The sequence below is a fragment of the Micropterus salmoides genome, unplaced genomic scaffold, assembly GCF_014851395.1.
Source record: "Micropterus salmoides isolate LMB-PRFRI ecotype aquatic unplaced genomic scaffold, ASM1485139v1 Ms_hic_scaffold_7, whole genome shotgun sequence".
NCBI lineage: Eukaryota > Metazoa > Chordata > Actinopteri > Centrarchiformes > Centrarchidae > Micropterus > Micropterus salmoides.
In genome coordinates this window covers 17,301,935-17,326,123 of record NW_024044459.1, presented here as the reverse complement: position 1 = coordinate 17,326,123, position 24,189 = coordinate 17,301,935, and the positions used below count along the sequence as shown (strand labels likewise).

General features: G+C 40.1%; 1 protein-coding gene across 4 annotated transcripts in view; it reads right to left on the bottom strand.

The window, feature by feature from the left end:
* Positions 1-24,189, bottom strand: part of arl15a (ADP-ribosylation factor-like 15a) — a 106,732-nt gene that overhangs the window by 28,616 nt on the left and 53,927 nt on the right. The window contains exon 5 of one of the 4 annotated variants that reach the window (XM_038704106.1): positions 13,451-15,113. The exons of 2 other annotated variants lie outside the window; for them this stretch is intronic. In XM_038704106.1, the coding sequence (XP_038560034.1) occupies positions 14,898-15,113 (216 nt within the window). In that variant the 3' untranslated portion in view covers positions 13,451-14,897. Of the gene's footprint in view, positions 1-13,450; positions 15,114-24,189 lie in introns of those variants that run through there. One more of the 4 variants, XM_038704107.1, reaches the window with a different exon arrangement.

The following is a 24,189-nucleotide window of genomic DNA, read 5'->3' as shown; positions in this document are numbered from 1 at the left end:
TTCTGTCTTCTTTTGACTTTGCACTCAAGCATTTCAGGAGAGTAACCCTGATCACAGGAAACTGAGGAGGAGCGTCTCATGTGGCTCAGACAGCCCAGGGGTCTCATCTGTCATTTGGTGCGATTAAGACGCAAGTGGAGCTGTAACAGTGAAACTACCCAATGCAGCACGCACTGCAAACAGTGACGGGTAGGCCCTGAGATGTATGTGGGAGTGACTTAGCATAAGCATATATTTTTGGCGCCCCCCAAAGAGGTTTTAGCAAGCGCCAAAGAAAAATCACCAGCGCCAAAATGATTAGAACTGGGGGGAAAAAGCGTTCCCAATTTGTTTTAATAGCCATTTATCAAACAACTGTTGACCAATCAGAACATAAACTTAAATACGACATCTTTGACTTCCAGCAGTCACCTCTCCTCTCATCCACAGCGCTGTATTTTACAGATGCAGCTGGCGCTGGATTTATAAACCAGCTGCTGCGTTGTCTGCACCTGAACGCTCCACTATGAAGCTACTGGCACTTTTACATTGTACTCTTTGGCGTACCGGCACCGGTACTCTTCTCTGCACTCCCCATATCAGGTTTTCTGGCCACTACATAACGCTCTCCTGTTCCCGTACTCTCCTGCCTGCTAATCATCGCAGAGAGGTTGGGATTGGGTGCCATTCATGGAGCCGTGCGTTTAAAGTTGCTTGTCAAAATCACTTTTCGTGAACCGACCAATCACAGCCTGGAGTAGGCGAGATATTAAAAAAAGGCGCAACAGCAAACTTTATGTTGAACTTGTGTTTCTGTATGCATGGCTATTATTATCGACAACTTAGTACTTTGCATAAACAAATGAGACACTAACCACCATGTAGAGCATTTTTCTTGCACAATAACTTAATGACTGCAAACAACCCACAAAAATGTAACAGCTGTTTTGTCCAACTGGAATTAATATTATAGGCCACTAATGGTAAGCTATATTGTAGCCTGTACTATGATCTGAACTTATAATGAATAAACTAACATTATCCCTAATCAAATCAAACCTAATCAAATCTTAACCACAGTGGTGAAGGCTCATATCAGAAAATGGTTTTGTTAGTGAAACAGCTAAATCTCTACTAATAAACAATCTGTAGGCAGATCATCCAAATAAAGTGTAACATGTAAATATTTTATTATACTAACATTATAATATTTATTATTACAATAACTTTACTCCTCCAGGTTGTGGGTATTATTTGTTAATCAAATATTCAGAAATAACAAGAAAAAGCATAGATTTCGGACATAAGGTAACTCATTGCCTTTACTGTACGCATACCGATCATGCTTACTGTCACGCAAAGTCACCCTCAAAGGCCTATTCTGAGCCAGGAAAAACCCTGATTGATGCCGGCTGACTTTAAGAAGCAGTTTAGGAGGGAGGAAGACTGCAGAAGTTGGTGGTCACCTTCCCTTATCAGCTGCTCAGATCCTCTCCATTATGAACATTTTGGTCCAAAAACTTCAAGAACTAAACTCAGCAATTAAGCGAGGAATTTCATATCTTAAGCGTTCATAATTAAGACAAATAGATAAATAATAATTAAATAATAATAATAATAATAATAATCATCCTTATTTGTAGAGCACTTTTCAAAAACAAGTTACAAAGTGCTTTAACAAGTGTAAAGAATAATACAAAAAAAAGATAAGAGCATGAAAATTTAATATAAAATTAGTAAAATACAATAAAATAAAAGGGATAAAATAAAGTCAAATAAGATCGGGAAAAGCTCTCCTATAAAAGTATGAGCCGACCTGATTTCCTCATGCAGGCTGTTCCAGAGCCTCGGGGCCCTGACAGCAAACGCTCTGTCCCCTTTAGTTTTCAGTCGAGACTCTGGAACAGACAACAGACCTCTGCCCGAGGATCTCAAGGTACGTGCTGGTGCGTATGGGACTAAAAGGTCAGAAATATAACAAGGCGAGAGGCCATGAAGAGCTTTAAAAGTGATCAATAGAATTTTAAAGTCACTTCTAAAACATAATGGGAGCCAGTGTAATGAAGCTAAAATAGGAGTAATGTGGTCATATTTCTTTGTTCTGGTTAAAAGCCTGGCAGCTGAGTTCTGGACAGTCTGGAGTCGATCAATAGATTTTTGGGTTAAACAGGTGAAAAGGCTGTTGCAATAATCCAGGCGTGATGAGATGAAGGCGTGTAAAATGGTCTCGGTGTCCTTAAAAGTTAACATAGATCGAATTTTAGCTATATTTCTAAGTTGATAAAAACATGATTGAACAAGCTTTGTGGTGTGCTGCTCGAAATTTAAATTACTATCAAACCAAACACCAAGGTTCTTTGCCACAGGCTTAATGTGATTTACTAGGGAACCAGCAGATGGCAGTATTTGATTTGCCATCTGCTGAGACCCGATGACCAGGATTTCTGTTTTGTCTGAGTTCAGCTGGAGGAAATTATTTGACATCCATTTTTTAACTTCACAAAGGCAGTTGTTAAGTGAACTCAGCATTCCAGGGTCTGTGGATCTGACGGGCAAGTATATTTGTGTGTCATCAGCATAAATATGAAAAGAAATGCCATGTTTATGGATAATATGTCCAAGGGGAAGCAGATACAAGGAAAACAAAATGGGTCCTAAGACCGACCCCTGAGGCACACCATATTTCAGAAAAATAGTGTGTTCTCGCATCCTTAACCATTTTATTGTAGTTAATTAATAAATCCTTCAGACTGAGGTAATGGACTTGGAGACTGGATTTTTTCCATCTGCGCTCTGCTTTCCTGCATTCCCTTTTGAGGCTGCGAATGCTGTCATTTATCCAGGGTTGCTTACTAGCTTTAGACGTAGGCCTAACCTTTAGAGGAGCAGTAATATTTAGTGACGACAAGCAGATATGATTGAAGTGATCGACCAGATTGTTGGTGTTGGAATCAGACAGGTGTTGGCTTTGGCTCTGAAAGAATGCGCAAAACTTTGAAACACTTTGTTCATTAAAGATGCGACAACACACGGAGCTTGGTGAGGCGGCATGAGTAACAGGCGAATCGCAGCTAAAAACAATACATCTGTGGTCAGATATGGTCATGTCCACTAATTCCACAGAGGAAATGCTGACACCCAGGGTAAAAACCAAGTCCAGTGTATGACCACGGTTATGTGTTTGCCCTTTGACATGTTGTTTGAAGTTAAAAGAAGTGGCCATATTTAAAAAGTCAGTTGCATTAACATTGTTGGGGTCATCAACATGAATATTAAAATCGCCACAAAGAACAATTCTGTCATAATTTAAAACCAGAGTAGATAAAAATTCAGGAAGTTCTGATAAAAATCCTCCAGGCGGTTTTGGGGGGCGATAAATTATAACAAATATGATAGGTTGCAGCCCTCCAACTTTAAGAGTGAGAACTTCAAAGGAGTTAAATTCATCACAGCGTACTTGATGACATTTTAAATTTTTCCTATACACGCTCACTAGCCCACCACCACGACCACTGACCCTCGGTTGACTAAAGCAATCATATTGAGGCGGACACAGTTCAGCTAGCTGGCTATAGTCATTCATTTGCAACCAGGATTCAGTTAAAAACATAAAATCTAGATTTGCAGACAAGATAAAATCATTTAAGATAAAAGTCTTACTTGAAAGTGATCTCATATTGAAGAGAGCCATTTTAAATGAGTTTGTTGTGGGTGCTGGAGTTGGTGCAGTTGTCCTAATCCTTAAGAGATTACTAATATTTCTGTGTGGGATGTGCACATTTCGGTTTAACCCTTTGGACAAATGAAATTTTGTCCAAAGGGTGTGTGGATTCCATGTGTACTGGCCAGATGAAACCAAAAAACACATGCAAGTAGACCACAGTGAAGCATTTCTAAATATAGGAACATTTCTAGTTCTTTGCAATCAAAACCTATATGACACAATTCTATCCAGCCTATTCACCAACGGGAAATGATGTAATAACTGGCTAACTGCATGCACACCGTAATTAAAAACCAGCAGTCAGTACAGTTCAGCAACCCCTTTTAGCACGATATGTTATCTCGCTTGAAGAATGTTTGCGATAATGCTGTGGCTTTAATCATACCCAGGCAGGCTTCTGGAGCTCAAGACACCTATCTTCCAAATCCTCTCCGTCACAAATCCATTTTTGGTAGACATTTTTCAGAACCATTAAATGTGTCTTGGTGTCTGCAGACAGGGTGGCCATGGTTGTTTACCAGCTTTGGCTGGGGCAGGGGAATGAAAGAATGCTGTTTAACCACAAGACTGAAATTCATTCAATACGGTATTATGTCATTTCAATACTTCTATTAATGACGGCCATTTATGAAGTCAAAAATGCAAGAATGTGGATGGGTGTTATGATTTACTATTAAACTACTCAATCTTCTTTTTGTGGTCTTCCTAAAACAGTAAGAATGTTTAAATTAACAGGTGTTTAATGATCTTTGAGTAACTCTTGAAATAATTTATTTAAAAAGTCTTTCTTAATCATCTTGCATATTCTTTAGACTCTGTATACAGTGAATATTACTCATAGCTACTTGACTAGGCTTTTCATTTGACAGGGTTGAAAAGCAGAAAACCTTTCAGGAAGGGAAACATTCGATCTGTCACCACAGTCACTCTGACAAGGCAGGTCTGAACTGTACCAGACAGAGTTAGCAAACACTACCAGACCCTCTTTAAGCCTATATGAAGAATATATTAATAGTTGCTATCATTAGAAACTCTCCAGCCAACACTGTCATCATAAATTATTCAGCAGACTTTTTCATATGCAGGCTTCCAATTTCAGATTCTATCATGCAACACTGCAGAGCTTGCCTTACCTGCTGAGGGGCCTCAAACTCCAAAATTTGAGATACTAGCAGTGTAACGAGGTGTCAATGTAATGCTCTGCATTTCCCATAGTCTTCTTCTTCTATCCATCAACTTGGACATACAGCAGGGACTTTAGTACGTCTTCAATACCATGAACAGTATACTGATATGATGGGGAAAGTATTGAGATTATTTTGAGTTAAGATAGTTTAAGAAACAATGATCCAATAAATAAATAAATATATATATATATATATTCTTTCACAAGCACACTCACAGGTGTCCCTGCTTAGTGGAACGATTATAGCCCTGACAGATGTGCACACAACTTTATGAATCCCAAAAATTTACAGGTGTGCAAAACCTGATACACATGCACACAAGCCTCAACGTCTGCTTACTTCCACACCCAACATCACAAACCACCTTTTCTCCCTTTGACAGCTACAACAGGTAAAGCCATATACTGTTTATATGAAAGACAATGCTAGCTGATGCAGATGAGAACCTCCCATGCAACTACCTCACTCCCCACCTCCCTCTTGGCAGAGGATACCAATTTCCACCTGGATGGTCTTCAACTATGTGCCAAGAGGATATCACGGCAGCTCCATATCCTCTGTGTGACAGTGTAATTCCCTCTGCCCTGCAGCAATGTCTGCAAAACTCAGACAGTTTACATGTTCATGTAGCTACATTGCACTGGGGAAGAGGGACTTGCCAAGTATTCTGTGCATTCATTTGATTTCTGGCACAAACAGTTTAACCCCTCCAACAAGAGCTGTCACAGGTGTAACAAAGTCAAAGGGGGAGTTGTGTTTGATCTTTATTTCAATTCAGCATATTGCAACTTGACTGATTTATGAGTCTTCTGCTTTGTTACATTTTAATTTATAACATCTACCATTTGAGTTAAATGAAAATACTTCATTTTAGTGCTAAGCAGCACAACCATGACTGTATTACGTGGGTGAATAGATATGGGGTACAGGGATGTATCAAGTTCCAGACATTTTTCAACCCAGGTATGTAGAAAAACTGAATCTGCTATAATTAAGTAATATCATATTTCACGCTTGATTATAGTACAAAGTAATGCAGTAAAATACATTTCAGTCACTTAGATTCAACATTTAATTAAATCTTCTAAAACTCCAGATCAGTGACAGTTGAGGTTTCTTTAATCTGTGATGAAATGCGACATGTTTACATGTTTTCAATCATATACAGTAAAGTACACTGACTGGCTATGTACCAGCATATTACAGTAACTCAGAGTAAAATACCACCTACATTGCAGATATTGTTATGAAAAGACTAGATAAAATACCCTTTTAAGAGTAGACTGTTAAATGTTAACTGACTGGGAAAAGGTCAGACATTATAAAGTTAATCCACAACATAAGCAACACCCAGACTCCATGATTTCCATGCGAGTCATCTCACCTCAGTTAGAGTAAATTACTATTTGGGTTCTGGGCTGCCCCCTATCGGGAAAGCCAAGAGTAATCGTCCCTGAATATCTGTGGGGCTTAAGAGAACTTATGAGAAGTTAAGTGGTGTGTGTGTGTACATGTGTATGTGGGTGCATGTGTGTGTGTGTGTGTGTGTGTTCACGTTGGCTTTGCAATCAAAAATGTCCCAGCTCACCTGATGTTGAGCGGCACCTCAAGCTTCAGTATGAGTCATGAAAACCTTGATCTTTAAGTTTCAGACATGCAACATGTGTTGTGATAAATGTGATCAGAGGCAGTGGTTTGATTTTGATATAGTTTGGTAAATGTACTGTACTCTTATGGGATGACTGGATATTGACAAGTGTGGATGCACATGGGCATTGCAGATTACAGTTATGTTCCTGGGTCAGAACGCTTGCATTAACATTTCAGTCTGTGTCTGTTTGCATCAATCTATAATACAGGTGAATGTCCTAAAAAGCGCTAAAAATAACTACTGTTCAAGTTGAATTTAATTTTGATGCAGTCTTCTTATCTTTTAAACAACTACACGGCAGTGTGTCTGTTAGCTTGTCAGACAGCATGTCTTTTTTCTCTACACATTCTAAAACACAGAAATTATGTCCACAAAAATGAATGTGAAAATAAATCTGTTCTGTATGTTATGTAGAAAGAAACTATTAGTTTCAGACACAAGCTTTAATAATGTTATTTTGATCTCCAGATGTCTGGGAAGACCCAGTGGATGGATCATCCAGTTCATGTCCCCTGTCCTCTTCCCTCTCCACCCGCAGACTGACCACAGTGCTGTGGTCCTGCCCTCCCGACCTGCAGGTCAGCGGACGCACCGATTACCCGCAAGTCCTTGACACAAGACAAATCTGAGCGCTTTCATCTGTGTCGGTGGGTCCTGCCTCAAAGCCTTGTTACAGGATTGGCGCTCACCAATTAGCACAATTAGCTTTTGGCAAGCCACCGGGGGTGTCACATGGCACCAGCTTTGCACTGATGGTACCTGACAAGCCCGCAGATCAGTCATGTCTGCCATTACAGGGGCTAAGTTGGTTGCACAGCGGACAGGAAAACAAAGATGAAACTCTTGAATAAAACACGCATGTACATGTACACAGGCCATTAACGCAAAAAAGCCACATACACAAAAAAAAATACAATGTTTTAGTAATGGCTCAAGTCCACCATGCAGCAGATGAAGAGAAAACAATGCAGTCATCACAGTCACTATATGGTGAAAAAGGAGTATATTCCTTGTAGAAACTACAAGGTATGATAACTGAAAGGTTTAAAGACATCTCAGTCTTGTGACCAACCTGTTAAGTTTTTTTTCTTGCTTTTTATAAAACTACACAGTCATATATCTCAAGCTGTCAGTTGTCTTTTTAGGACAAGGTGAGAGTTTGTTTGTGAGGCCTGGCTCCCTTAATGGTTTATCCATAATGCTCTGTTGAGGGGCTCCCATGTCAGAGTCCTTTGAGGAGATAAAAAACATTGGCAAATAAAGTGGCTTTATAGGGGGAAATCCAACCCAAACAAGGGTTCCCTGCCTTTTCAGAAAAAAAAATTAACATGGGTACAGTATAGGAGGATAACATCTGGAGGTGGTTGTGCCATGAAGGAATGCAGACTCTAAAACACAGAGGCTTTGGACAGAGTGCAAAACATTGTTATATCAATGAGTGTCTACTGTATGTGTGTACAGTCTGCATGAGCTATCAGCTTGGAAAACAGCAATATACTGGAGGAGGCCAACACATATAATTTTACCATCAGTTAGGGTTGAAGAGGCACACCAGTTTCACAGTATACCTTGGTATGAAAATCGACAGTTATCATATCATGTACATTTGCTTTTCAAAGATATTGAATTCTATCATATTAGTATTACTAACAAATGTCAAGTTTCATGTCTGTCAGGACATAATTTAGTGTTAATTACAATAAAGCCTTTGTTCAACCCGCCCCAAAAAACCCATCTGTCTTTCTTTAATAATAATAATAATAATAATAATAGTGTAATACTGTATACCATGAAACAGTGTTCTCGTACTGTGAAAATGTTATGCCATTGCAACCCTACTACCAGCTTTATGCAGCGAGTGGTAGACCACTCAGTTATTCAGATGTTTGATTTGTGATAAGGCCCTGTACAAGCTTAAGACAACCCTGAGGACTAAACAAAATCGTGTTAAAGAACTTTCAGAGTGTCACTTTGATGTTATATTATCTTTATTAACAACAGATGGGATATTGTGAAGGTCAAGAACTAAAGATTCATCATCCTCAATAATGCTGTACTCTACAGCTCCATCTGAGCTCCAAATGAAGAGACAGACCACTAAGTAGACCCAAGCAGTCAAATAGACTTCCACACAACTTACACATATCTATAAAAATGCTCCAATGGACGACAGTCATAAACATATAGGGTGATAATAATGATGGTATAGGAAAGAGAAGTTACTCCCTAAATGTTTTGATAGAGGAGGGTAAGGCTGGACAATGAAACAATTATCACAACATAATTTTTTTCAATAACAATATACAAAATGTTCAATAAATATTCAAAAAAATTAGATTTTATTCACTTGAATCATTCACAAATTTTATTTTATTAAGATGTTCATTTTGTTGAGGAAAAAGGACGTAATTTTACTCATGCATATTTGTTGACAAAGATTTTATCATAATTGTTTCGAATGTTCTACCGGAGATTTGTGAAGTGATCCACTGTTTGGCATCAAGTGTTGACCATAAAGAAGACTTTAAATCACAATTAAACATTAGGGTTTCCTTACCTCAGGAGCAAAAATAAGCCTTTAAACGCAAAAGAAATAACGATTTGATACTTATCGTGATAATTATCAAGATCGAAAAAACTTTTTATCGTGATAACATTTTTGACCATATCTTCCAGCCCTAGAGGAGGGTTAACAGAGATAAATAATCAAGACACTAGCAACCATAGTTGGTGATCACTGCCCCCCCAGGTCTTAAAGCAACAAAGCCCCTTACCGTTTCTTTCAAGATGAGCTAATAAGCTTAGAATATATGAAAAGGGCCTGGAGCTGTCCATCAGTTCCTCGGCACTGATGCAACAGCTTGATAAGACTGGGTTCTAGCACACCTACCAAAAAATATATTATAAAAACACAGGCAAAACCCGTAGCCTGGATACAACTGGTGTGCTGATAAAAAGAGCCCCAGACGATGGGCAGAGAGATAAGCCAAAGGAGAGGTCTGGGGCACTGACGTTCTCATTTGCAGCTTTGTGTTTCCTTAGCCCTCTCGCTTTTCCTCAGCCTCGTCAGTTTAATCTCTGTGCCTGGCTACACTGAGTATCTTAGGTAACACTGCTTGAGATCAGTATCTTCCCTCAAAACAAGAAGCCAGGAAGTGTCCCGCCTATCATTATCACAATTCACCCGGCACTATGGTTTTCCTCTTCACATCAAATCCTTTCTTTATGGTTTCCTTCCCAGGGATCTTGTGTAAGTAATTTTTTTTAAAACCTTTCCAGCTGAGGACAGGACAGGAGACCGCAGTGTCTGTGCATGTGTGTATCTACATGTGGTGTAGTCGGGAGTGCAGCTGCATTCCTGAGGGTGAGCAGTGAACTGACCGCACAACACCGTGGTGTGTGTGTGTGTGTGTGTGTGTGTGTGTGTGTGTGTGGGAGTGTGACACAACATGGAAGAGAGATTGTGGCTGAAAAGTTTGTTGATGTAAAACACAACAGTTTGATTTCCACGGGTGTGTGCACGCATGCATAAATGAGCACAACCGCACAGCTGCTGATAGATGTGAGTGTTAGAGTGACACACCTTGTCTGCCAACACTCTGGCGCATCTGGAGGTCTTGAAGAAGAGACAAGTTAAAAGAGAGACTTAATTATCTGGCCTGAATACCAAAGACACTCAAATGAAAACATTCCCATCTCCTCTTCTCTCCGCTCTTCCTGTCATGGTGTTTCTTCCCCTCACAAAACAGGTAGATATTTGCGATCCACATGAAAGCCTCAAAATAAAGACTGCACCAAAACACCTTATCATCAGTTGTTAATTGCACTGTGACGGAACAGTTACAAAGAAAGAAAATCATGGTGACCTCAATAAACTGAATCAAACTGTGCTTTATGTCAACAAAACAAAAATCAAAAGAAAGAAAGAAACAATTTCCATCTCTTCTCAGACGTCATTAGGCACAAAAGTGTTTCAAAACAACTTTGTGTGAGTTATTCCCTGTAATCAAATCAAATGGACCACCTGAATCAGTCAGTTGCTCCAACCCTTGGGTTGAGTGATTTTAAACTAAAGGGACGGCTTGGGAAATACGTCCCAAACAGTGACCTCATCCAACGTCTGGTAGAGAAAAATAGTATGTATGTTCAAAATACACTAATTTCTCTTGATCCCCAGTACCTGATTGACCCTTTTTCAACTACAACAAACTTTTATTTGACTCACTGTTTTCAGTGGTTTGGTTTGGATCCTGCTTTCCAACAGCAATTCAACATAATGAAAAAAACTTGTGGCCCAATAAGGTCAGGTCCACAGTACGAAGTCACTTGCATAACCATTGTCTTAAACAAAGTCAAAGGCTGTGCAACACAGCATTTCCCACGTCACTCCTGTTTTCTTTCAAGAAATTATCCTAACTCTAATTAACATATTGATGTTGGGTGGCTTAAACATATGTTAAAGGTTCAGTATGTAAGATTTAGTGGCATTGAGTGGTGAGGGTTGCGAATTGCAACTATCTGTCCAGTCTACCACTGCCCCCTACCCTTTCAAAGAGCGTAGGACAGCTACGGTGGCTGACAACAGAACAAAAGGTGTCTCTTCTGAGACAGCAGAGAGTAGCCAGTCAGGAAATTAGGTTTCTTTAGGTATATTTATTAAGAAATTATATTTACTTAATTATTCAGTAAAACCATATGTTATTGTGACTTGGCCACTGACAGATAACATGGAAAATGAAAGCCAAGATTGTGAAACACTGTCACTGTTTGGTCTGTATGGGTGAGGGAGCGGCGCGAGTTATAGCCTGTAAAAACGATATTTTTCAGTTCATAAACACGATTCTTTCACGTGTTTGTGTTAGCTTATGGATAGTTGTTTGCTAACTCTGGCTAAACTGTTATTGTTGTAACTAAACTCCTAAACTGCAGAAGATAATCTTCTTCTGGCAATTTTGGCAGTTACCAAACAGCTTCAGTTGCATTAACAACTGCTTCTGACCTGTAGAAGTGGTGACCCTGACTTGCATGTAGGAGGGGAAAACAAAGATGGACTGCAACAGAATTGTAATCTGGCCATTCTGGAGACACATATAATGTATGTGACAAAGTCTAAAGGAAAGGGTCTTACATCTCTTCTGGATTTTATCTGGATACGAGACACTTTAAATGACAAATGTAAATAGGGCTATCATCTCATGTCCGTGAGCATGACACTTAACCCCTTGTTCCTCCAGAAGCGTGCGACCTCTGACATATATAGCAATGCTAAAAAAATAAAAAAAAAAACATCAGAAATGATCAATGTATAGTAAGCAACATTTCAAACGTTAAAACAAATGCAGTCATAAGATGTTGTCCGAGCACATTAAAACACACATTGGCATGAACCTAAATTTCCTGCGGCTAGCCTCGAACTTTACCGAACACATCCAAGTGCTTGGAAGAATATTACACAAATCAAATAAATGGCTCTTACTCTTTACACTTTCTGGATAATTCTTGCGGACAAATAACTAAACAACAACTAAGGACAAAAAATCATTATGGCAATATTCCACACAAACCACTGTCATATCGCACCATCATTAGGATATTGACAATGCCAGTGGTTTAGTGTATGGAGGGGCTCAATTGTGGTGCAGATGTATGTGAAAGGATGCAGTTTGGTTGTCTTGTCACAACATTCAGTTTGAGCCCTGAAGGCAGAGGCAGCGTTATCCTCTTATTGTCGTGAGAGTAGTGCCTTGGAGACTTGAGGCACAAAGGCTCATGTTCAGTCAGTGGGGTTAGAATAGAAAATCACCTTTATGCCTGTTGGATAGCTTCACTGGTATATTTGTGCGCCTTTTATTTTAGCAGGTATAATGATAATTCTTCCACTACTACTACTTTTACAGTATTTTTGTGCTTTGAAAGGAAGAACAGCGAAAACAAGAAGAGAAGGAATATTTGTCTTAACAATGGGTTGCAGATCAGTCTATTCTAGGAATTGCACAACACAAGCTCTGTACAGAAAAGGCATGTTTGTGCTAGACAGCAAAACCTTGTCTGCACCTCCTTGAGCGTGGGTGAGCTAGGCCTATGTAAACTTTGATGGCGAAATTTACTGAGGTGTGAGTTTCTGTGGTTAAGCAGAATTAAAAGCAGTTTATTACTAATTTCAATATCTCAGATTTGCATACTCTTGTGCACGTGCACACGTGTGAATCCACGCATCCTCCAGGCTCATTACACCCCTGTATTTCCACTCAAGAGGAAAAGCACCCTGTCACTTTCCCCACAGCATCCTCACTCTCTTGCTAGTTCCCAGTCAACATCCACCCCTGTCACCCGGCCTCAAAAAAATCCTTGAGGAGGTCAACTAAGAGATTAAGACCTTTCAGATGGGGTCATGGAGATCAATGATCAAACAGAGAGCCAGGCAGACAGGCAAGCAAATAAAGTGGGAGGAGTGGGGGCATGGGGCCATCCCCCATGCCCCCACTCCTCCCACTTTATTTCAGGAAAGCCTGATAATAGAGACAAAACGGCCGGCTAACTACTTCCCTACACCATGACCCAACCACTCTCTTAATCTCCGGCGGTGGCCTAACCAAAGCTGTCACTAACAGTTCCACCAATTACTGATCCGAACAACTCCATTAATTGGGTCTCAGAAATGTGAGAGTAAATACGAGTTTCCTCTGGTCAGCCTGTGTTCACGAAATTGTCAAGAACCTTCGCGAGAGGATAACAATACAAAAAAAAAAAAAAAAAAAAAAAAAAAACTATCTGCAAAATGCAATACTTATAATTTATTATGTATTATCACAACGTATGCCCATTACTAATGTCAAGCAAAATAAAAAATTGATATGTAAAGTAGTAATCTAGTATAGTATATATAGTATAGTCAAGTACAACCCTTAACACAATGAGTCCATTAATTATAAGACTTGGCAAAAGCATGCTATCACACATGTCATGCAGTCATCTATTTAATCTGCCCTGTCATGCATGTGCTCTCAAATTTCTATCCAAAGGGGGCACACAGGCATTGGTCAAATGAGACCTCTTAACAGGGGAAAAACAATTTGTTGTTTGTGGGTTTTCCATCATTGTATGAGCCACATTCCTGTGGACCACAGGAGAACAGGACAGACTGCAACATTTTAAGAGGTAAAAGCTAGCGAACTTTTATTGGGAGTTTAAAGGCAAGAAAAGAGAAAGGAAGACATGGAAAGAGATCAAAGAATAAATGACACAAGGTTTGACAGACCATAAAGTAATTACCCTGTGGGTGCATCTATTACATAAAGGTATGGATGTTCTACAAAAACAAGGTACAGGGTTGTATCATTTGTCCCTAGGGTTATACATTTCTGACAGAAAGTTCTCAGAGTCCAGCAGCTGTTATAGTTGATAGCCAGTATTTCACCACAATGCTGTGAAAGAGAGTGCTGTTCCAAGTAGCAGGGCAGAAGAATGAATGCAAAAAAAGGAGCAAGAAAAGGCATAAAGTGAGGGATTTGAAACTTCCTGTCTCTAGTGCTTACTTTAAAACTACAGATCCAAATATAAAAACATTTCGAGTCAGAATTTTTCTCCTTTAATAGCTGGAATCCCTCTAGAGGCTTTGATTTTAAATAAAATGACCAAATACAGTATGTTAAGAAGAATGCAAGGACAGAGTAAAGACACACAGAGGAAAATAAAGGACACCAAAATGCAGAATGAGTATAAATTAGAACACACCATCCAATAAAACACGAATATTAACGTGTACATAAAGGGTTAAATCCAAAGCGACTGGCCAACCAGTGACATCATCTATGCAGTGCAGATGTAAAGTCTCACTTCATCACTCATCAGATGGCATTTCAGGATATGTGTAATGCTTTCTTTCACTGTCTATCACGCCCCTCTCAGTGTGTCCCTCTGACACATTCATACATACACAGTATGTAAGTGTTACAATGTAGGATATAGATGCATATGTGTTTAAATGAATGTAAAAGGCCTGGTGACAGCAGTGATATTTTCACTCAATGCAGCATTAGCATAAATCAAAACTCATTTTGCCACTCACCAACTGTTAAATGATTATATCAAGTTATAAATGAAATAAGGCATTCCAGGAACCAAGTGCAGGTACTTAAAAAAATAAAGAAATTGAATGCATAATGATTTACAGATTGTTCAAGATGAGGAAAGTTTGTGGACACAGTGGTTTATAGTAGAAGCTCTAAGAGGCTTTCCCATTGACCTACTATAGAAGGTCCTGCCAACTAATTCTCAGCTTGGCTTGGCTTGTGATTGTGTCCACGGCAGCAAAGAGAAAATATTCCTTTTGTGAGGAAAATGATTCTTTCAAGGATCAGCTGAAGGCAGAATACGTCGCACATTTGAAACAAACAATGTCTGCGTCAATGTGCCCCTGTGTGTTTGCCTGTCTGTTTCTGTCAAAACATGGCAAATTGATGATTAATGATTGTTTGCATGCTGGTTGGTGAGGAGGTGAAAATCTGTCACTCTCTCTATTCTGCCTCTTGGTCCAGTTGTCTTGATTTTCCGGAAGTTGAGACAACAAGAGCTGGAACAATGTTTAAAAAAACCACAATTTAACAATCATCACCAATCTTGTGTAATTCAATATATTGTTTTCACTGGTGTGGTACATAAAATGTCCCGCAAGTGTATGACGCATTTGAGCGGCTGCTTGCCTGTGCGGTGTAATTTTGTCACAGTGCATAAGCAACATCAGATTTAGCTCTGGTACACTGAAAACAGATGTGCTCCAATTCATACCAGGCACTGTTTTCCTCACAATGGACTAAAGCATAAAAGGGACTGTTCAGGACTGGATTTACTTGAGTTTGAGAGTGTGAATGAGTGAGGGACTGAGAGTGTGAAAGAGACAGAAGAGAAAGAGAGTATGGGGGGTTTCCTGTTCAATCATTTTGGGACTTTGACCACAATGCTTCAATGCTTCTGTCTACAATTTTGGAGGTGGGTCGTCATCATGGTTCTCAAGGTTAGATATTGCAGCCTCCCTCTTTTCCCTCTGTTTATAGCATTTTTTTGTGTGTTTTCTGTATCATCTCCTGTTTACTCATAAAACAATTTAACCCCATGGTACCCCCCCTTTTCTGTCTCCCCCTCTCTGTGACTCATTCCTGGCCTCCATTGTTTTTGCACTTTTCATGCAGTGTGTCATCAGTTTCATTCTGTCTTCTATCTCTTCCTCAGATAACAGAACCAAAAAGACATCTAGCTCTGCCCACTAATAATGACAGCACTTTCTAAAACAAGAGCCCCTCGTGGACGCAGTCCATTAGGCCCATCCATCCAAACAGACCTGCTTTGTTGAGGTGTTATATCAACAGGGTGACCTCCCCTCCACTCCTCCCTAGCTTCCTTGGGCCCCCCAACGGCAGGAGATTGATGTCAACAAGGAATTTTGTCCCACAGTTCCTTCTACCTCCTCCAGACCCACCATGCTCCTGAAAAACACTTGCACCAGCACAGAGGGCCCCAGTGAGGCCTTAACAGGCCCAGTGAGCTATATTACCCCACCACCACCTTTCCTCACCCCACGCACTAGCAGTGCCAGAAACACCCTAAGTCACTAATGTGACACCGTAAACAAGGAGTGCCCCAGAAAACAGCACTAGCAAATGCAATTATGTGTGTGTGTTAAGGAAATGAGCCACCTTGTTCTGTCAACAAAGTGGTTGCTGTGAGAAGAAGGCCAACACGGAGACGTCATTTGTGTATAGTGTCATCGACAGAAGAGCTGCCAGTAGAATTCAGACCAACTAAATTTCAGAAAAACTAAATTCATGGGTGGTGCTTGTCAAACATTCACAAGAAGTAAGAACCTGCAATACAGCTGCTGGCTTTGGAGGTTTGCAGAGTTCAGATGGAAAGCCGTTGAAGGAGTCAGAGGTCTGCAGCGGGACATGATCCAATACATGTTCTAATAAAACGCTGCAACAATACATAATTTCATTCATCTGTGGGCCTAATCCAATTCTGCTATCTAGATCATGTACAGACCCTCAGTGACAGACAATCTATGTGGCTTTCTCTGCCGACTTCCATCCATGGTTGTAACATTATACGCCATGTAATGACTGTCCAAGGGTATGTATGCCTTCATATTTACACCAGCATCCTTTTAAATTCCATATGGGATGTGTAACATAATTTGCCAAAGAAAGCTTCAAAGCATGTCACTGGAAACTGAGGGTTTCAGGGATGATAAAAATATCAAAACAAATTATGAAACGAGTCAAAATTAATATAATGTGTTTCAATTATTCCCCTTTTTGAACAATTTACCATTTTTACTATGGACTACAATAGCTACTTTGTTGAGTAGACTAAGCCCTAACCAACAAGGCTTTAATTTTCCTTTTTCCCCCCCAATGGCTATGATCATGATATTTTTACATCACTGTTATTTTTTATGTAAAAACTAATTTTGATTTAATTTTAACTTTTTTTTTTTTTTTTTTTTTATTCCACTCCAATTTATTTTATTCTGCATTGTGTCAGATAAAGATATCCCCGAAACAATACTGATTCTGTGTGGACTCCAATATGTCCCCTGCTGAGGACTTTGCATGTAAAAACTGAATTATTCATTTTGGGTGCCAATTTATTTTTGCTTTAAGCTATTCTTCTGAGTTACTTTTATATGGGTCCGCCTAAAATATTACATATGTTAACTTGAAGTGGTCACATTTAAGTGTACGACTCCTAAATTTGTCCACATATGCCTCTGAAAAACAAAGAGGATGAACGCAGTTCCAAATGTACTGGGGACCGCATGAAACCACAGTCCCATGTGAAAGGAACATTGTGGCAAGACCTGCAGCATTATATCCATGCATCACATATGGTATATACAAAACCTTACGCATGACTTCTTGTTTTAATTTAGAGTGACCTGTCTAATAAACATTTAGACATGCTTAAATCGTTTAAACATTTCAAAGGGATTACCAAGGATGTAACTAGACTGAGTTTTCCGGAGCAAATTGTTATGGTGGATCAAAAGGTTATGACTCTAGTTGAAAAGGTCGTTTTCAAAGTGTTAGAGATTATAGTAATCTTAAACATTATTACAAGCTTTAGAAAAAAAAAATCTGTGATTATCTTCATTACCTGCTTTTCTCTGATGTATTGAACGAGAAGATTGTTTCCACTTCACAATGTAACATTGCTACTGTCTATAACTTCAATTTACAGTTTATAACAGTTCAAATGTATTAATAAATTAAACATATAATAATCTACCTGTATCTAAACATAAAAAAACTTTCAAATGTACAGTAAGTACACTGTTACACTGGTGATGACCTAATGAACAGTGTAAAGCTTCTATGGGGCAAAAGTTTGAGTGAAGTACCTCTACTGGCCCAAAACATCTCAAAGCAATGTGCACTGACCCTTAGTAGGACTTGTTTACTTAGGAAAAAGCTATTAAGAATTCTAATAAATAATGAAAAGATACATAACATACTGGGTATATATGGAGTTTTATGCAAGACCTTTAAAGGATACATGTACATGTGGGGTTATTTGGGTCCTGCGGAAACAGACAAGGCTGTATGACATACGTAGGAACTTTATCTGGTATTGATGTGGGAGCAAGGACAAGCTGAAAATGAAAATGTTTAGTGGAATACACGACATTGACTATGTTAACCTACTTTCTTGAACTTAAGAACGGATTTCTGGGAATAGAAAAACATCATTTATGCTTCATTGAACGTTTTAAACTTTTGAATGTAGTAACTGTGTTGTATATATGCTTAGACTGAGAACACAACAACATCTTAAGATAAACATGTATAAAATATATATAAAAAACAAATCTTATATAACTACTGTAAACCTGAATATCAGCTAAAGCAGCTATGCAACAAATTCAAACTGAATCAGAGAGGTAATTCACAGTGTACATACTCCAGATAATGTCCAGCGATTTTGCATGAATGTATGCAAGTGTTGTCGGAAGTGCAGCCGGATACACTGTATTTAACCCAACACTTTCTAGGGTTCACTCTGAGGCCTTGCTGCGATGATGATAAAATGTTGGGAATAAAAAGTGGCATATCTTTATCTTAACTTTTATCCTCAGCTATGAAGACACAGTGCACTTACACTGGAACAGCGAGGCCAGTGCTAAGAGTGGTTTGCCACCTGTTTCTGACATGTACCTTGGTACTTTTAGTGTAACTTTCATTTAATATTAAGCATCTTGGCTCTACAGTGGAGCTATTTGACAACCTCTATCAATAAGTAATGGGAACATATAAATGTTCCCAGACTTCCTGAAGACAAACCATATACAAGTTAGGGGCCTAAGGAACATACTTCACCAGTTGGTGCAACTAACAAGACCTTCTCACTTCTGTTCGTAATTACAATTACAAGCAAATCTGGATTCACAATTAGGAAGATAATGTACATTTTAGTAATGAGGTGTGATGGTATGTGATGGCAACTAACAGCAGACAGATAGATAGCTGTTATCATTGCAAGAGTCGAATACTCAGAAAACTATATTGAATTTATAAGATAAAGGTGGTTGTGCCATTTTGGGGAATTCTGCTTTGGAATTCACTCCGAAATGTCCATAGTGTGCCCTATGCGAGGAGTAGTACAGACGTTTAGATATACCACCATCACAAGTACTCCATGGCAAGATATTGTGGGCTAAACAGAGCCATCCTATGTGCCTTTAAGCACCACTTTGCATGAATAGGAACCTATTAAGAAGTTTGCCGTTTGATCTTTAAGGGTGTATACCTGTTCCAGCATGCAGGACACAGGACGTATAGCTTATTTCATTCTTAATATATGTTTCCAAGACGCAAGAAGTCCCATAACGGAGGTGAAAACTCCTCTAAAGTGAACTGAACGCGATAGCATGGGGACCTGGAGAGAACTGAAAATAAACTCCAGGAAGAGACCCCTGCGGATGTTGAGCAAATGTTTGGTTAACATATAGAGGGTTTACCCTCTTGCACTCTCCAGTGGTTGAGTGGGCTTTTTTCAATTTTATTTGTGTGACACATGATATTACCTGAAGCTAGAATGCCATTAATGAGAATACGTGAGGGTTATTCCTTCATTAGTTAGCCTGACATACAGAAAAGAGGCAAAGGAACACGGTGTAAGAGAACAGGTGGAGTCTGCATAGTTGGTCTAAAATGTTGTTTCATCTTAGCAAAGATCACTCATGAGTCACTGAACAGTAAGCTCCTTCAGTGACACAGCCATGAGTCAGATGATAATATGCACACACGGGCATGGTAACATGATGGAATATCAAACACACAAATGTATTACAAAGGAGTATACACACACTTGGAAAACCATACCAGATAAGAGTATCTCATTTGCACCCACAACTGAGTTCAGTGCAACACAATAGAGACCCTGTAAAATGTACACTGCTCAAAAAAATAAAGGGAACACTTAAACAACACAGTGTAACTCCAAGTCAATCACACTCCTGTGAAATCAAACTGTCCACTTAGGAAGCAACACTGATTGACAATCAATTTCACATGCTGTTGTGCAAATGGAATAGACAACATGTGGAAATTATAGGCAATTAGCAAGACACCCCCAATAAAGGAGTGGTTCTGCAGGTGGTGACCACAGACCCACATCTCAGTTCCTATGCTTCCTGGCTGATGTTTTGGTCTCTTTTGAACGCTGGCGGTGCTTTCACTCTAGTGGTAGCATGAGACGGAGTCTACAACCCACACAAGTGGCTCAGGTAGTGCAGCTCATCCAGGATGGCACATCAATGCGAGCTGTGGCAAGAAGGTTTTGCCAGAGAACACCAAGATTGTCAAATTCGCCACTGGCGCCCTGTGCTCTTCACAGATGAAAGCAGGTTCACACTGAGCACATGTGACGGACGTGACAGAGTCTGGAGACGCCGTGGAGAACGTTCTGCTGCCTGCAACATCCTCCAGCATGACCGGTTTGGCGGTGGGTCAGTAATGGTGTGGGGTGGCATTTCTTTGGGGGGCCGCACAGCCCTCCATGTGCTCGCCAGAGGTAGCCTGACTGCCATCAGGTACCGAGATGAGATCCTCAGACCCCTTGTGAGACCATATGCTGGTGCGGTTGGCCCTGGGTTCCTCCTAATGCAACATAATGCTAGACCTCATGTGGCTGGAGTGTGTCAGCAGTTCCTGCAAGAGGAAGGCATTGATGCTGTGAACTGGCCCGCCCGTTCCCCAGACCTGAATCCAATTGAGCACACGTTGCACCAGACTGTCCAGGAGTTGGCGGATGCTTTAGTCCAGGTCTGGGAGGAGATCCCTCAGGAGACCATCCGCCACCTCATCAGGAGCATGCCCAGGCGTTGTAGGGAGGTCATATAGGCATGTGGAGGCCACACACACTCTACTGAGCCTCATTTTGACTTGTTTTAAGGACATTACATCAAAGTTGGATCGGCCTGTAGTGTGGTTTTCCACTTTGATTTTGAGTGCGACTCCAAATCCAGACCTCCATGGGTTGATAAATTTGATTTCCACTGATAATTTTTGTGTGATTTTCTTGTCAGCACATTCAACTATGTAAAGAAAGGAGTATTTAATGAGATTATTTCAAATACAAAATAGCAACATGAACATCACATAAATTATATTTTGTTTAGTAATTTGTTCAATTATGTTTAGCCGATATAAGTATAGAAAGTAGAAAAGCTGCTCAGATCAACTCACTTATATATGTCACTCATTATGAACTGAAATGGCCCTCCCAACACAGTGCAAAAAAAAAGGCTTTAGGCGACATACATCTCATCTGCCCGTCCCCATAAGCCAGTATCATGCGTCACCAGTGTTTGCAAACAGTTCAGAAAAGTCAATACTTCGAGAAGCTGATGCAATGATGGGTCAAATATGGCAGAGGACACATCACGCTAGGACTGATGGGCAAGCGCAGGCAGCTCACAGACTGGATTAATTGGCTACATTATGAGGGCCAACAAAGAGACCTGTGTTGTCGGGCTTATAGCAAGCAGTTGCCATTTAGAATATCAATAAGATTAGTGGATTTCCATGACTATAGTGGCCTGTTCTCAAGTGCAACCAGTCCATCCTAATTAGTTAAACTAAGTTAAACTGATTCTGGTGGAGTCATTTTCCGCAAATGCATTCAGTTTGGGTCACAGCAGAATCTGGTATAGAACTTTTCCCTTTATCATTTCCCACTGCTCACTTTCACATCACTGAGGAGTAGCAACACCGGTGGTCTAGGCTCGGAAATGCAGATGGTCTGCTCTCAAAGCTTGCATCTTTGTAATCCTTTAGAAACATTAAATAGGCCTCTGCAGATGATGCATGTGTATATATATATATTTGTGTGTGTGAGTTTGTGAGTATGCAGGAAAGTGAAGTTCCAGGTTTTAGAAACATGAGTGAGCATTGCACAGGGAATGCTATCCATAATATCCTACTCCAAGAGACTCCTACCTTCTTGTAGGTAGCACATTGCTAGTAAAGATGAAGACAGAGAGAGAGGGGGAACAGAGAAGGGGGGGGGGGTTGAACAGACTACCCTAGTTGTAGCTGTAATTTATCCCTGCCTCCACAAGCAGTGATTAATTCTGTCCTGAGGGGAGGTGGTAACATGACCTACTCCATGACTACTACATGACATTTCTACTATCTATTATAACTATTACAGTCTGCTGGTGGAGTGGCCAGTGACAATTTACCGACAGGGATAAAAAAACAAGCATCTTGGAAGCACATTCCCTGCTTGTTCTCTAACGGCGTGAAACAGAAGCAGAGAGCAGAAAATCCTGCTGTATTCGAAAGAAATTCAGAATCCCTCCACTGATGATGGCCAATTGTTTTGTCAAATGTTCATGTTTATATTGTTAAACTGTTGGGACAAGCATTTTTAGAACAAACCATTCTTAAAGAAAATTTGTAAAGTAACTACTTCTAAAATATTACAAGCAAGTACTATAAAAATATTTATGATAACAATAAACAAATGAACACTTTAGTGACAGAGAGATCCAGATCATAATGACAGGTGACATCTTTCTCCCCAGACTGTCATCCAGATTGCGAGGCATTTCCATGCGGTGCAATATGAAATGTCACCAGCATGGGTTGCCCTGCCCTTGTCCTTATCTTGTCCCTAAACGTGAGCAAAGACACCCTGGACAGAAACGCATTTCTGCTTCTTGTATCCATCATCTCATTCTTTCAGTCACTACCGCAATATCCTTACAAGTGAAGAAAGCTTGTCCACTGTTGATGACTGATGACATTAGCATTAATCTACCTGTATCTAAAGTTCCAGTCAGGTAAAGTCACCTTTCTAACACCTTACCATAAGATTTCCCTAAGAGGATGAACATTGCAATACCTCAATAAAGGGCAACGTGCAGCAACACTGAAAAGGTGTGTCAATCAAAACAGCCCAACAACATTAAAAGCATTTTGACCCTCAGAGTGATGCTCTTCCATCCCTGGCACATTTCCCGGGGGAGCTTTCTGATCATCTGTAGTCTCCATCGAAAAGAACTGTCCTCCACAAAGGGCACGTCTGTCGAGTTCAGTTCTCCTTCCACACCACCCAGTAATATCCCCAGTCGATGTAATCAGTCCTCCTCCTGCTGAGAAGTCCCTATTCCTACTTCCTGAATCATCGAAGAGTTTGGCAGAACCTTGTTGAAGCTAACCAAAAGTCTGTCTCCATCTACTGCCCAAATTACTTCCACAATCAACTTTTTGCTTCTGAAACTGCAGTTCTTCTAAACTCCACATTCTTGCCTGCTGATTCATATTCCTCTGGGAAAAACCAAGTCTGACAACCTCCTTAACAGTGGTGTCCACCATCAGGTAATCCGGTAGAAGACACATCAGCAACGGAGACTTGGAACATTGCAAACTTGCCTGAGCACGATTGTCCCCCCTCCCCACTCCTTTGCTGGACTGCGCTCACACTGCGCCTAACGATCCGTTACATCATCATGCCACTGTTTCCCATACATTGATTTTTGTGGCAGCCTGCTACAGTATCAGCGCCGACCACCACATATTGATTTTATTTTATTTTATTTTTTTTTTACTGGGCCTGGCTACTTAAAATCATATTTTATTTCGCTCCCTATCTCTCTGATGAACACCGCTGCTCACAACATAAAGCGGTCATATCGGAGACCCACCTTAAAAAAAGTTATAAGCAAGCATGTAAAGAGCCTAGCTAATAAGGATAGCTATGCTAACGTTAGATCACAGCCCGGTATAACATCTGTCTACAGGAGCCGACAACATCAAGAAATATTGGTGTCGACGGCAACTGTAGTGGTGGGGAAAATGTCACAGGACTAGTAAAAAATAAATAAATTTGGCTTCTACTCTTGGTTGTCTGGTCAGGAGTATTTTGGGTTTAGTCATGATTAGAGCCCGACTGATAATATTGGCCGGCCGATAAATCGGTAATTGCATTTAATCGGCATCAGCCCTATACAGCAGATATATGACTACCGGTATTAAAAAAGAAAGTCAGATCCTTCACTCATGTCATGGGTGATGCATAGTTTGCCCACCAGAGGGTGCTCTGCAGCTCCTCTGTTGAATACACTGCCTCACCACAAAAACCACAAA